Source organism: Chiloscyllium plagiosum, unplaced genomic scaffold (genome assembly GCF_037043375.1).
Source record: "Chiloscyllium plagiosum isolate Xiang-an unplaced genomic scaffold, Cpla_swu_hap1 HiC_scaffold_8, whole genome shotgun sequence".
Lineage (NCBI taxonomy): Eukaryota > Metazoa > Chordata > Chondrichthyes > Orectolobiformes > Hemiscylliidae > Chiloscyllium > Chiloscyllium plagiosum.
Genome location: NW_028270146.1, coordinates 69,499,210 through 69,513,864, shown reverse-complemented (window position 1 = coordinate 69,513,864; position 14,655 = coordinate 69,499,210). Strand labels below are relative to the sequence as shown.

At 46.4% G+C, this 14,655-nt stretch overlaps 1 protein-coding gene across 3 annotated transcripts in view; it reads right to left on the bottom strand.

The window, feature by feature from the left end:
* Positions 1–13,074, bottom strand: part of snx6 (sorting nexin 6) — a 51,624-nt gene extending 38,550 nt beyond the window's left edge. For 2 of the 3 annotated variants that reach the window (XM_043697873.2, XM_043697875.2), the window contains exons 1-4: positions 13,048–13,074; positions 12,871–12,921; positions 7,873–7,977; positions 4,785–4,895 (exon numbers count right to left, since the gene is read on the bottom strand). In XM_043697873.2, coding sequence (XP_043553808.1) covers positions 4,785–4,895; positions 7,873–7,977; positions 12,871–12,921; positions 13,048–13,053 — 273 coding nt within the window. In that variant the 5' untranslated portion in view covers positions 13,054–13,074. The remainder of the gene's footprint in view (positions 1–4,784; positions 4,896–7,872; positions 7,978–12,870; positions 12,922–13,047) is intronic. The other variant, XM_043697874.2, reaches the window with a different exon arrangement.
* Positions 13,075–14,655: the final 1,581 nt, after the last annotated feature.

Below are 14,655 nucleotides of genomic sequence, written 5' to 3'. Positions count from 1 at the left end.
AGCGCGCGCACGTACCTGTCCGCCTGCCTGCCCGAGCGCGCACCTGTCTGCCTGACGGCCCAAGCGCGTGGACCTGTCTGCCTGCCGGCCCGAGCTCGCAACTGTCCGGCTGCCTGCCCGCCCACACGCGCCTGTCCGCCTGCCCGAGCGCGCGCGCCTGTCTGCCCCAGCGGGCACACCTGTCTGTCCGTCCACCCGCCTGCCCGAGCGCACGCGCCTGTCCGCCTGCGCGCATCTGCCCACCTGCCTGCCCCAGCGCACTCACCTGTCCGTCCGCCCACCTGCCTGCCTGCCCGAGCGCACGCACCTGCCCGCCTGCCAGTCTGAGCGCGCACACACCTGTCCGCCTGCCTGCTCGCCTGACCGAGCACGCGCACCAGTCCGCCTGCCCCAGCGCTCGAACCTGTCCGCCCGCCTGCCTGCCCAAACATGCGCACACCTGATCGCCTGCCCAAGCGCGCTCACCTGTCCGCCCGCCTGATAAAGCGCGCGCACCTGTCCGCCCGGCGGCCCGCATGCCCGAGTGCGCACACCTGTCCGCCTGCCTACTCACCTAACCGAGCGCGCGCGCACCTGTCCGCCTGCCTGCGCACCTGTCCGCCCGCCTGGCCGAGCGCGCGCGCACCTGTCCGCCCGCCTGGCCGAGCGCGTGCGCACACCTGTCCGCCTGCCTACTCACCTAACCGAGCGCGCGCACCTGTCCGCCCGCCTGGCCGAGCGCGCGCGCACCTGTCCGCCCGCCTGGCCGAGCGCGCGCGCACCTGTCCGCCCGCCTGGCCGAGCGCGCGCGCACCTGTCCGCCCGCCTGGCCGAGCGCGCGCGCACCTGTCCGCCCGCCTGGCCGAGCGCGCGCGCACCTGTCCGCCCGCCTGGCCGAGCGCGCGCGCACCTGTCCGCCCGCCTGGCCGAGCGCGCGCGCACCTGTCCGCCCGCCTGGCCGAGCGCGCGCGCACCTGTCCGCCCGCCTGGCCGAGCGCGCGCGCACCTGTCCGCCCGCCTGGCCGAGCGCGCGCGCACCTGTCCGCCCGCCTGGCCGAGCGCGCGCGCACCTGTCCGCCCGCCTGGCCGAGCGCGCGCACCTGTCCGCCCGTCTGCTTGCCCCAGCGCGCGCACACCTGCCCGCCCGAGCGCGCTCACACCTGTCCGCCCGCCTGCCCCAGCGCGGGCCCGCCTGCCCCAGCGCGGGCACACCTGCCCGTCCAAGCACGCACACACCTGTCCGCCCGCCTGCCCGCACACCTGTCTACCTGCCCGCCTGAGCGCGCGCACCTGCCTGCCCGCGCGCACCTGCCTGCCCGAGCATGCACACCTGTCCGCCCAACTGCCCACCTGCCTGCTCACCTGACCGAGCACGTGCACCTGCCCGCCTGAGCGCGTGCACACCTGTCCACCCGCCTGCCCCAGCGCGCGCACCTGCCCGCCCGCCTGCCCGAGCGCGCGCACCTGTCCGTCTGCCTGATTGCCCCAGCGCGCGCATCTGTCCGCCTGCCTGCCAGAGCGCGCTCACCTGTCCGCCTGTTAAAGGTGAAAACGTTGCGATCAAGGATGAAGCAGATAAGTTGTAGGACGGTGCTCGGAGATTGGCAGTTGTTGGTATTGAATACTGAGGCTGTTGCGGCGATGTCATCATTGTGGGGGATGCTGGTGTAGAGTGCTGAAACATCCATTGTGACAAGGAAGGGTCCTGGTTCGACTGGTCCGTGGGTGCGGAGTTTCGGTAAGAAATCTGTAGTGTCGCAACAGAAGCTGGGGGACCCCTGTACAATGGGTTTCAAGATGCCTTCAATGTAGCCAGAGAGATTCTCATACAGGTCCCAATGCCTGATACGGTGGGACCTCCTGGTGTGTTGATTGTGCATTTTTGGAAGGCGGTAGAAGTCGCCTACGTGAAAAATCCGAGGGCGTGTCAGGAACTCTGAAGGACTGGAAAAGTCCAGATCAACGTGTTTAGTTCACAGGAGTGCTCTTTGGTCAGATTAGCCGGCAGTTGCCTGTAGTGTTCCTGGGTGGAGGAGGAGCCATAGTCATTCAGAATAGAACAGTTTCCTATTCAGCAGTTATGTTTGAGCCAGGGTGTCTCTGAAGAAGGAGCACGCGGTGTCCACCAACACCCTCAAGCTGTTCAGGGAGAGGTGGGCACCACTGGGAGTGGAGTGTATTATTTCCCTCCCCAACTCTATTTTGATTTAATCCCTGCCCTGTCCTTCACTGTTTGATCATGGAACATTGCCCTCTAAGAAAGACACTGCTTGTCACTGGCTACTTGGGTGTTTCTTTATTTTTCCTGGTGGTGGAAATTGAATAAAGATTTATACACCTGTATCTTTCACTGTGTCTCACACCTGCACACAGACACAACATGGTGCTGGGGAAAAATAAGCACTACCGCAGTTAGGCGGTAGTGTGGGGGTAAAGCAAAAAATATTACCAAGAAATTTTAGAGTCTCTTCAGTTTGGAGCACTGACTCTGTGCTGGCTGATGCTCCAGTCAGTGTGTTACTGCTGGAACTGAGGAGGAGAAGAGTTTTCTTTGTCTTTTTTCCCCCTTTTCTTTCAAAAAAAAATAAACAGGAGAATACAAGCACTACTGCTGTTGGGCGGTAGTGTGGGGAAAAAAAATTAAAATAGAACAGATTACTGCAAGGAAGTGTACCGACAACTAAATAACCAGGAACGCTACAGGGAACTACCGACTGAGCACACCCGTGAACTAAACACATTGATCAGAACTTTGGATCCAGTCCTTCAGAGTTCCCTATGCGCCCTCGAACTTCTCGCGTAGGCGATTTCTACTGCTTTCCAAAGGTACGCAAAGCCAACACACCATGACATCCCTACATATCAGGCAATGGGACCTTGCGTGAGAACCGCTCTGGCTATGTTGAAGGTATCTTGAAACCGATTGTACAGGGGACCCCCAGCTTCTGTCGCGACACTACAGATTTCTTATAGAAACTCAGTACCCACAGACCAGTTGAACCAGGAATATCCCTAGTCACAATGGATGTTTCTACACCAGCGTCTCCCACAATGATGGCATCATGGCAACAGCCTCAGTACTCCGAACCAACAAGTGCCAATCTCTGAACACTGTCCTACAACTCACCCCCTTTTCCTCAACCACCACATTTTCACCTTTGACAACCAGTTCTTCATACAGACACATGGAACAGCCATGGGGACCAAATTTGCACCTCAATATGCCAGCATTTTCATGCACAGGTTCAAACAAGACTTCTCTACACAGGACCTCCAGCCAACACTATACACCAGTTACACTGAGGACATTTACTTCCTCTGGACCCATGGCGAGGAGTCACTGAAACAACTACAGTGATATCAACGAGTTTCATCCTATCATCAAGCTCACCATGGACTAATCTCTACTATGTCTCATTCTTGGACACATGCATCTCCATCTAGGATGGGTACCTCAGTACCTCTCTACTGCAAACCAACAGATAACCTCACGATGCTATACTACTCCAGCTCCCACCCGAAACATATTAGAACAGCCATCCCCTCTGGGCAAGCCCTTCGCAAATACAGGATCTGTTCAAATGAGGAGGAACGTGACAGGCACCTGGAAGTACTCAAGGATGCCCTCATAAGGATGGGGTACGATGCTCAACTCATCGACCGCCAGTTCCCATGTGCCACAGCAACAAACCGTAATGACCTCCTGGGGAGACAGACACGAGCTGCAACCACAGGGTACCCTTTGTCATGCAGTACTTCCCAGGAGCCAAAAGACTATGCCATGTTCTTTGCAGCCTGCAACACATTATCAAGGAGGATGAGCAACTCACCAAGACCTTTCCCACACGTCCACTTCTCGCCTTTAAACCACCACCAAACCTCAAATAGATCACTGTTCATAGCAAACTGCCCGGCTTTCAGGACAACGCCATACAACCTTGTCACAGTGGACGCTGCGAGACGTATCAGAATTTTGACACAGATACCACCATTATGCGTGGGGACACCTCCCACCATGTACATGGCAGATACTCATGCGACACAGCCAATGTTGTCTATTTCAAACGCTACAGGCAAGGATGCCCTGAGGCATGGTACAATGGCATGACCAAGCAGAGGCTACAGTAACGGATGAATGGACACCGCACAACAATCAACAGAGCATTCCCTCCCAGTCAGAGAGCACTTCAGTGGTTTAGGATATTCGACCTTGGCCCTTCAGCTGACTGTCCTCCAAGGTGGACTTCGGGACAGGCAACAACGAAAAGTTGCCGAGCAGATAGCCAAGTTCAATACCAATGGGAACACCCGTGCATCATAGGAAAGAGATTAATATTCAAACAAGTATAAGTTTATAATCTGCAGCAGCACAGAGCTTAGCTTCTGTCACATCAGTAGGCTTCCCCCTTTAAGATTTTCCTGCACTCTAACATTTATTCTTGTGCTTTATCTTGTTTGCACAAACTGTATGTAAAGTAGCTTGGCAAATGTGCTTAAGTACTGAGTACTAGTGGTTTGCTTATCTCCAGTAACTGTTGACAAAAAATGGTCAATAAGTAAATTGCAAGCTATTAGATTTCACTATCAATACCAGCACTTAAACAAAAACTTGACAATTAAAGGGGAGATTACTGTTTGGAAGAGGAAGAACACAACATTACATATCCCAATGCAACATTTTCTTTATTAATTTTTATTTATTGCAAGAAAATCTTAAATTATTTATAACTCCAATTTCTGTCAGGACCCTTGATTGAATAAAACAAAATTTGTACTCAAAACTATTTGAATGCTATCATACTCACAACATAACCAGCATACTCTTCATTTTCAACAAAAGCATCGTGAAGCCAGACAAATTCTTCATGTTGACGGACAACAGAAAATTCATCCTGTTTAAAATTAGGTAGGGTGCTCTGCAGGAAAACAAACATGTTTTTTTTTAAAAAACAGCATCCATAAATTCATTTCTTTTAAAAGAAAAATGTGGTAGATACAATTAACACTAAAAAAAATTTTTTATAAATTTAGGAAAAAGTTCTTAACCAGAGTAAAATAGGTGATGTCATGGTCAGTGAAGAAGATTATCTAAGATTACAAAGGGACCTTGATCAGATGGGCAAATAAGCAGCAGATGGAGTTTACCATAGATAAACGTGTTGCATTTCGGTACCAGTGCAGGATTCATATGGTTAAAGGTAGGGCTCTGGGGAATGTTGCTGAACAAAAGAGACCCTGGGGTGCAGGTGCATTGTTCCTTGAATGTACAGTCGCAGGTAGACAGCGTGATGAAGTCAGCATTTCGCACGTTGCCTTCATTGATCAGAATATTGAATATGGGAGTTGGGACATCATGTTCCAGCTATACATGACATTGTGAGTCGACTTTTAAGAGGACTGCGTACAATTCCTGTCGCCTTTCTAAAGGAAGGATATTATTAAACTTGACAGGCTGCAGAAAATATTTACAAGCATGTTGCTGGGACTGAAGGGTCTGAGTTATATGGAGATGCTGAATGGGCTGGGGTTTTTTCCTCGCTGGAGCATTGGAGGCTGGGGAGTGACCTTATAGAGGTTTATAAAATTATGAAGGAAGTCGATAGGGTAAATAGCCAAGGTCTTTTCCGAGGGCGAGGAGTCCAAATCTAGAAGGCATAGATTTAAAGTGAGAGAAGATAGATTTAAAAAGGGCCTGAAGTGTAACCTTTTTATGCAGACAGTGGTGTGTGTATGGGACAAGCTGCCAAGTCAGAGAAGATGAATAATGAAGAATTACATTTCAAAATTGAATAAAATAGTTCAAAAGGGCCAGATGACAATGATTGGGGTATAGTCTAAAGAAGTTTTTACATTGCTTGAATATTGCTTTGGCATTAGACAAGGTGACATCTCAAAATTGCTTTCTGTTTGAGAAATCAGTGCTGACACAACATAAACAGTAACTTAAATAAACCAGAACAAAAAAAAAATTGACCTGAAACATTAACTCTTATTTCACGCTTCACTGATGCTGCCAGACCTGCGTATTTCCAGCGTTTTCCGTTTTTAAATAGATTTTTGAACTTGTCCAAAATTTTAATTTCTGCTACTAAAACAAAACTTTGAAAATTATTTTCTTACTAATAGCTTTGTAACTAAGACTATATATCTACTTGGCATCTTATAATTAACCATGGTGGTATGTAAAAAAAATATCATTTTTTAAAAGATTGTTCACGAGATGTGAGCCTTCCTAGCTTGTCGAGCATTTTATCACCCATCCCTAATTGCCTAGAGGGCACAGAAGGGTCAAACACATTTCTGTGGGTCTTGAGTCACATGTAGGCCAGACCAGATAAAGATGGCAGATTTTGTTTCCTATAGAGAACTGGTTAACGAGATGGGTTTTTGTTTAAAACAACAATAGTGATTACATGGTTGACATTAAAATTAGTGTTTAAACTCCAGGTTTTTTTTAATATATTGAAGTAAAATTTTACCATCTAACAGGACAAAATTTGAGCCCATGTCCCCAGAACATTTGCCTGAGATTATGGATTCCTAGTCTAGTGACTGACCCCACTCACACACAATATAATTAATCAGTGTGTTATTTCACCACATAATGCAGAGCACAAAAATGACTAGAAACTAAGTTCAGAATTTACCTTCCATTTTAAAGGATGTTGATTTTAACATGAAGAGATTGCCCTAACTACATACAAACTGTTAAGAAATTTGATTTGAAGAAGCTTTACAATTTGTATAGCGTGTAGTATTAAATAACAAAGAACTGAGCAAAAGATTCAAGGTAACTTTGACAACATACAACTATGAATCTAGGAAGCAAATCCATTTGTGGTTTCCACAATCATTGAAATTACAAACATATAAGGAAAGCCGATGCAGTCGTTTCCATTTTCTTGAAACAATACAATCATAATGAAGCTTAATTTGAAGTAACCACATTTGATTCAATTACAAATACAAACAAAATTCTAGATTCTTTTCAACAATGATTGATATTTCAATACAGAATTAGAATTGGTATGTAAACACTACTTTCTGTACATTCTAAAATACACCACATCATTGCACCAGAGTTCTCCCCAAATAAGTTCCCAATCTTTATAAGCACCATCATAGTGCACAAGAGGCCATCTCACCAGCAATCAATTTTGCCACTTAACTGGGCAATATTAATTATCATTTGTATATATTTTCATCTCTGGCACTTGTAAGAACCAAAGATGCCAAGCAATAGAAACATCAAGTGTTTTGATTAGATTCCCTACAGTGTAGAAACAGGCCCTTCAGCCCAACAAGTCCACACCAATCCTCCAAAGAATAACCCATCCAGACCCATTTCCCTCTGACTGATGCACCTCTCGCTATGGGCACTTTAGCATGGCCAATTCACCTAACCTGCACATCTTTGGATTGTGGGAGGAAACCGGAGCACCCGGAGGAAACCCACACAGACACGGGGAGAATGTGCAAACTCCACACAGACAGTCGCCCGCACTAGAATCGAACCTGGGTCCCGGGTGCTGTGAGGCAGCAATGCTAACCACTGAGCCACCATGCTGCCCCAATTTTGTGAAGGTGTGCATTATTTTAACAGAAATGTACCAAAACTTTGTCTCAACTCAACTGGAAGGGGTCACTCATGCCAGCATGTCAAAACACTCTTGACAAACGTACTTGAAAATTCAGACAGGACCTAAAACAATTCAGGCAAGAGATTCAAACTCTTCTTAAAGGTATGCTTAACAGAAATGATGTGATAAAAGCTACATTGTTCTCTTACTTAAAGCTGAAGATAAATATTTTAAAAAAATAAAATTTGCTGTAAATTTACAGCACAATGTTTCACTGTTTACAACATACGAGAAAGAATTTAAATCTCTTTACCTTTGTATGAACTGTAAATTTCACTTTATCTCTCTCACTAAGAGCATCTGAAATGTCAACCTGAAGAATGGCATCTGTTTGGAGATCTACAATCACAGGTCTCGGCTGAAATGTAAAAATAAATAAAAATAAGCCTTAACATGTACATTACCTCAAAAATACAGTTGAATCTGAAGTTTAATGTAGAAAATATGAATAAATACACGTTGATACTAAGAAGAGGGATTAAAAACAAATGCTAAATGGCAAGATTTTAGAAAAAGCAGCAAAAATAACTTGGGAGTAGGTATGTGAGTCACAAAAGGTAGCAGTACAATTGTCAAAATAATGCCTCTAACCACAGAATACAAAACAAATAGATGATTTTCAACTTCTACAGGAGTCTAAACAGTCAGCTGCATTGTTCATGGTTTTCCCATTATAAGAAAGGTTGAAAGGTGACATAAAAAGTGCATTCACTTGGAAATTGCCAGACAGGCAAGGTTATATTTCTGAAGGCAATTGCAAAGTTGAAGATTTTAGACTGGAGCCAAAATGGTTAAAGGCTGATCTACCATAATCTTCAAAGTGATGAAAGAGAATTGAAAAATTCTCACTACTTTGCGAACACTAACAATTTTTTACTAATCACAAATAGAACCAATGGGGATGTATTAATAAAAGAACCTTTGCGTAGCTAGTGTTCAGAGTAGAAACCCCCTCCCTCACAGTATTGTTAAAGCAGGGTACACAAATTCTGACAGAAGAATTAACAGCTGCCTGAACAGAACAAAAAGGAAAATCTTCATGTATTAAGAATAAAGACAGCATATTTGGATAGACCATGTGGCACAAAATATGGCAGGTGTAATGGGTCTGCAATTCTAATTGTGCTCGAAGAATGGTTAGACTTACATGAAGGTAATCTCATTAAATCTAAGAATGCCCAACTGCAAGCACAAATAGATATAAAGTCAATGTCACTGAAAATCTGAAAACAATGATCATTTTTATTCTGACAGAATTTTCTTTCTGGTAAAGTAATATTACAAGCATTGGATCCACAATTCAATTGGTACAAAATAAGACTTTTCACATTAATCAACTTATTTGAAGCAAGTTGAACATATGTTTATTATCTACCATTATTCTTTTACCTAATAAATCTGAACATTAGCCCTACAAACAGAGGTGATTTGAGATAAAATCAGAAATTTTCGAGAAACTCAGTAGGTCTGACAGCATCTGTGGAGAGAGAAACAAGAGTTGAAATTGAGTCCAATATGACACATCCTTGGAACACTTCCCCCTGCAAAGTCCTCCTTACTAACATCTGAAAGTTTGTACCAAAATTGGGAGGGCTGTTCACAGACTAGTCAAGTATCAGGCTTACATACTCATATTCACAGAATTCTAATTCATCATGTCCCAGAAACCAGTATTGTCATCTCTGGATATGTCCTGTTCTCCTGACAGCATAAAGCATCAAATGGTGTGGTATAGTGATGTACAATCAGGAATGACTTGCCTCCAACATTTTGGATCTCATGAAGGAAACTTTGTGCTGATTATCAATTACTCTTCCCCTATCACACACCTGGTTCTGGATTAGTGGTGCTGGAAGAGCACAGCAGTTCAGGCAGCATCAAAGGAGCTTCAAAATCGACGTTTCGGGCAAAAGCCCTTCATCAGGAATAATGGCAGTGAGCCTGGAGCATGGAGAGATAAGCTAGAGGAGGGTGGGGGTGGGGAGAAAGTAGCATAGAGTACAATAGGTGAGTGGGGGAGGGGATGAAGGTGATAGGTCAGGGAGGAGAGGGTGGCGTGGATAGGAGGAAAAGGAGATAGGCAGGTAGGACAAGTCATGGGGACAGTGCTGAGCTGGAAGTTTAGAACTAGGGTGAGGTGGGGGAAGGAGAAATGAGGAAACTGTTGAAGTCCACATTGATGCCCTGGGGTTGAAGTGTTCCGAGGCGGAAGATGAGGCGTTCTTCCTCCAGGCGTCTGGTGGTGAGGGAGCGGCGGTGAAGGAGGCCCAGGACCTCCATGTCCTCAGCAGAGTGGGAGGGGGAGTTGAAATGTTGGGCCACGGGGCGGTGTGGTTGATTGGTGCAGGTGTCCTGGAGATGTTCCCTAAAGCGCTCTGCTAGGAGGCGTCCAGTCTCCCCAATGTAGAGGAGACCTCATCGGGAGCAACGGATACAATAAATGATATTAGTGGATGTGCAAGTAAAACTTTGATGGATGTGGAAGGCATCTGCAGTCATCGTTTTTACCCCTACCACCCCCACAACATGTTTGATAAATCAGCACTCCTTTATGTTGAGCAACAATTGGGACGAACACAGCTAGGGCACAGAATTAACTCTGGGTGAGGAACTTTAATGACTAACACTAAGAATGGTTCAGTAGCACCATTACTGACTGTTGGCTGCTGGTATGCTATGGCCAGGAGACAAACCAAACAAAAACTTACTTTAGCTTTGTCCTCATCAATCTGCCCAAAGCAGACACATATGTCAAACAGCACGGAAACAAACCCATTGGTCCAACTTAATCATGTAAACCAGATATCCTAAATTAATCTAGTCTCATTTGCCAGCGTTTGGCCCATATCACTCTAAACCTTTCCTACTCATACACCCATCCAGATGTGTTTTAAATGTTGTAATTGTACCAGCCTCTGCAGCTCATTCCATACATGCACCACCTTCTGCATGAAAAAGTTGCCCCCCAGGTCCCTTTTAAATATTTCCGCTCTCACCTTAAACCTACGCCCTCTATTTTTGGACTTCCCCAATCCAGGGAAAGACCTTGGCATACAAAAATAAAGCACAGATAAGGAAGGCTATTTTATTCTTGTAGAAACTTAGTATCCCTCCAACACAAACTACATTTTGAATGATTCCAGCTTTTACTTTCACTAAGCTAAGCATTAATCACTCTGAAGTGCCACCTGAATCCTTAACTTTTCCCTGACCAGTATCTAACAATTTCTCTTTACACAACAGTTAAAAGTTTAGTTTAAAGTAGTGCCCTAAATTAACAACTTTTAATCTACTTTGGTAACTTATGTCAATATGGGAAAGCCAACTTTTCCGCTCACGATTTATTCCTCAAATACTGCTTATTTGTGAAATTGGGCTGTGCTTAGACTGGCTGCAGGCCTGATTTTAACCTATTCAAAACTCATCCATTTGCACAGAAATATAAATCAGGTTTCAGGAATCTGCCCTGCAGTTCTTCTTTGTATTGATTCCAAGCTTGGTTTTCTGGTTAAGCTTTAGTAACTGATACCAAATGTACTACATAAGTTAAAATTTAACCAGAACACAAAATAACTTTTGTACCATGTTTTCAAACTTACGCTCTACACTAATTTCACAACAAAGCATTCTGTTTGTTCTGTTAAAATATTTTCAGTAATGCCAAGTAGCAATTAACTGTGTAACGTTTCATTCTCTTCAGCCTCCCCCTTAGCCAGTTCAACAACATTCAGTAAATTGTGAGATAAAATATAAACTTTGGTGTTTATTCAACAACTTTGAAGTGGTTCAGAGCTAAACTGAAAAACGATCAGGAAACACCAGGTCAGGTTGATTGAATTGGAAATAAACCTGGTCAACTATTTTTTTCTTCACATGCAAATTAAACTGTACATGGTCTTGACACAAACAGCCACTTATAACCTAGTAGTGTGACCAATAATTTCTACAATTGTGTCCTTCATCACATTTGATCAACACCTCTAACTTCAAAACCACTGGACTTAAAGCACTGAGGATTTTCTTCTTCTTAAGGGCTGACAAGAGATTTATACTGAGGAAACCAATATGCAAATTATTAACAAACACCACCTCTCAGTTAAATATCATTTATTAAGTTGCAAATGATGTATGTTGGAAAAGGTATTTTGATGACTTAGGGAGGTGATTTTAATACTGGCTTTAAATATTGTGCTCGATCAGTACCTTGGAGTATTACTTGACATGCAAATAAACTTGTATATTAATCTATCCTTTTAGACAAAAACATCGGCATTATTAGATCACCATTAACAAAACTTCTGCACTTTCACACAAAAATTCAAAATACTTTTGATCCAATTTATCTATTCACATCTTATGGAGGGGTGAATTCACAATTTCATTCAGCACTATGCAACACCCTTGCAACATGCTTCCAGGCATGCTATTCCTGTACATAATTTGGCAAATTGATTTAGCCACTACTTTTGCAAGAGGGCAATCTCAAAAATATATCACAAAATGATCAAGATAACTGTTCCCACTGATATAAAGCAGGACATGGGAAAGAGAACACAATAATAACATTATAATCTTAGGAGATAATTTGTGGCAGTATCAATAACTTGCTTTAAAAAAAAGTAGTCTGATTTCACAATGCTCCAGATCTTTTATGAAGGCAGGACAGCAAACAGATTTCTAGTTTATTCTGTTTGTTTACAGTTCAAACAGCTGAATTTCGGACTGAAGTGGGAATGGAGCTGCAAAGATCACAGCCACTGGAGACCCTTGATCTCTGCCTATCTATTCCCAGAGAAAAAAAATAAGCTGCCTGAGGAATGAAAAGTTACAATTGTCGAAAAACCTTCCTAAACTGCAATATTCATACGCGCTTCTTTAACCAACATACACAAATGACATGAATATCCTGTTGCAGCTAAACTTCTTAAAAGCTGATTTAATAACTGGTAATCAAAACCTGTAATAGCAAATAGGAATGTTAATTAATGTTAAGACTTAAGACTCTACGTCGATGTGAGAAAATAAAGAATTTGGGGACATACGAAAGCTGCTACAGATACACATTTGATAAAAGGCGTCTTAAGTGCAATAAATTACGAAAACAGGACAGGCTGGCGGATGAAATGGTGAGCGATCCACGAAAAGGAAGGGCTGAAGCCCTCAGGTGACTGAATTTCCCTGATTTCCCAGGTAAGGCCCAACTGAGGGCCCAAGACTGGAGACACAGAAACTGGGAACAGCAAAAACTTACTCCTCGGTCCTCCTCTGACAGGAAGTCGGGGCCGTCGTCCAACCCTTCCTGCTGATTGAACAGAACGAAACATTGTCACTGCACAACAGCAATATTAATATCCGCGCCTTACATTGTGCTCCGTTACAAAAAAAAACAAGAAAAATCCAGGAATGAACTCCAATCGAGTAGACCCACCATCATGGCTGCAGCGGCGAGAGAGGCACCCGGGCTCACGTGACAATCAGGGAACTCCGTGACGCAATAAACGGGGAGGTGGATCCTCCATTCAGGCAGCAGGGGGCAGATGGTGATCACCCAGTGTACCACTGTCCCCACCATTGGGGGCAGATGGTGATCACCCAGTGTACCACTGTCCCCACCATTGGGGGCAGATGGTGATCACCCAGTGTACCACTGTCCCCACCATTGGGGGCACAGGGAGGTCACCCAGTGTACCACTGTCCCCACCATTGGGGGCACAGGGAGGTCACCGAGTGTACCACTGTCCCCACCATTGGGGGCACAGGGAGGTCACCCAGTGTACCACTGTCCCCACCACTGGGGGCAGATGGTGATCACCCAGTGTACCACTGTCCCCACCACTGGGGGCACAGGGAGGTCACCCAGTGTACCACTGTCCCCACCACTGGAGGAAAAGGGTGATCACCCAGTGTACCACTGTCCCACCACTGGGGGAAGAGGGAGATCACCCAATGTACCACTGTCCCCACCTCTGGGGGCAGAGGGAGATCACCCAGTGTACCACTGTCCCCACCACTGGGGGCAAAGTGAGATCACCCAGTGTACCACTGTCCCACCACTGGGGGAAGAGGCAGATCACCCATTGTACCACTATCCCCACCATTGAGGGCAGAGGGAGACTGCCCAGTGTACCACTGTCCCACCACTGGGGGAAGAGGGAGATCACCCAATGTACCACTGTCCCCACCTCTGGGGGCAGAGGGAGATCACCCAGTGTACCACTGTCCCCACCACTGGGAGCAGAGGGAGGTCCCCCAGTGTACCACTGGCCACACCACTGGGGGCAGAGGGAGGTCACCCAGTGTACCACTGTCCCCACCACTGGGGGCAGATGATCACCGAGAGTACCACTGTCCCCACCACTGGGGGCAGAGGGAGGTCACCAAGTGTACCACTGTCCCCACCATTGGGGGCACAGGGAGGTCACCCACTGTCCCCACCACTGGGGGCAGATGGTGATCACCCAGTGTACCACTGCCCCCATCACTGGGGGCAGAGGGAGGTCACCAAGTGTACCACTGTCCCCACCACTGGGGGCAGAGGAAGGTCACCCAGTGTACCATTGTCCCCACCACTGGGGGCAGATGGTGATCACCCAGTAAACCACTGTCCCCACACTGGGGGCAGAGGGAGGTCACCTAGTGTACCACTTTCCCCACCATTGGGGGCACAGGGAGGTCACCCAGTGTACCACTGTCCCCACCACTGGGGGCAGATGGTGATCACCCAGTGTACCACTGTCCCCACCAATGAGGGCAGAGGGAGGTCACCCAGTTTACCACTGTCCCCACCACTGGGGGCAGATGGTGATCACCCAGTGTACCACTGTCCCCACCACTGGGGGCAGATGGTGATCACCCAGTGTACCACTGTCCCCACAACTGGGGACAGAGGGAGGTCGCCCAGTGTACCACTGTCCCCACCACTGGGGGCAGATGGTGATCACTCAGTGTACCACTGTCCCCATCACTGGTGGCAGAGGGAGGTCACCCAGTGTACCACTGTCCCCACCATTGGGGGCGGAATGAGATCACCAAGTGT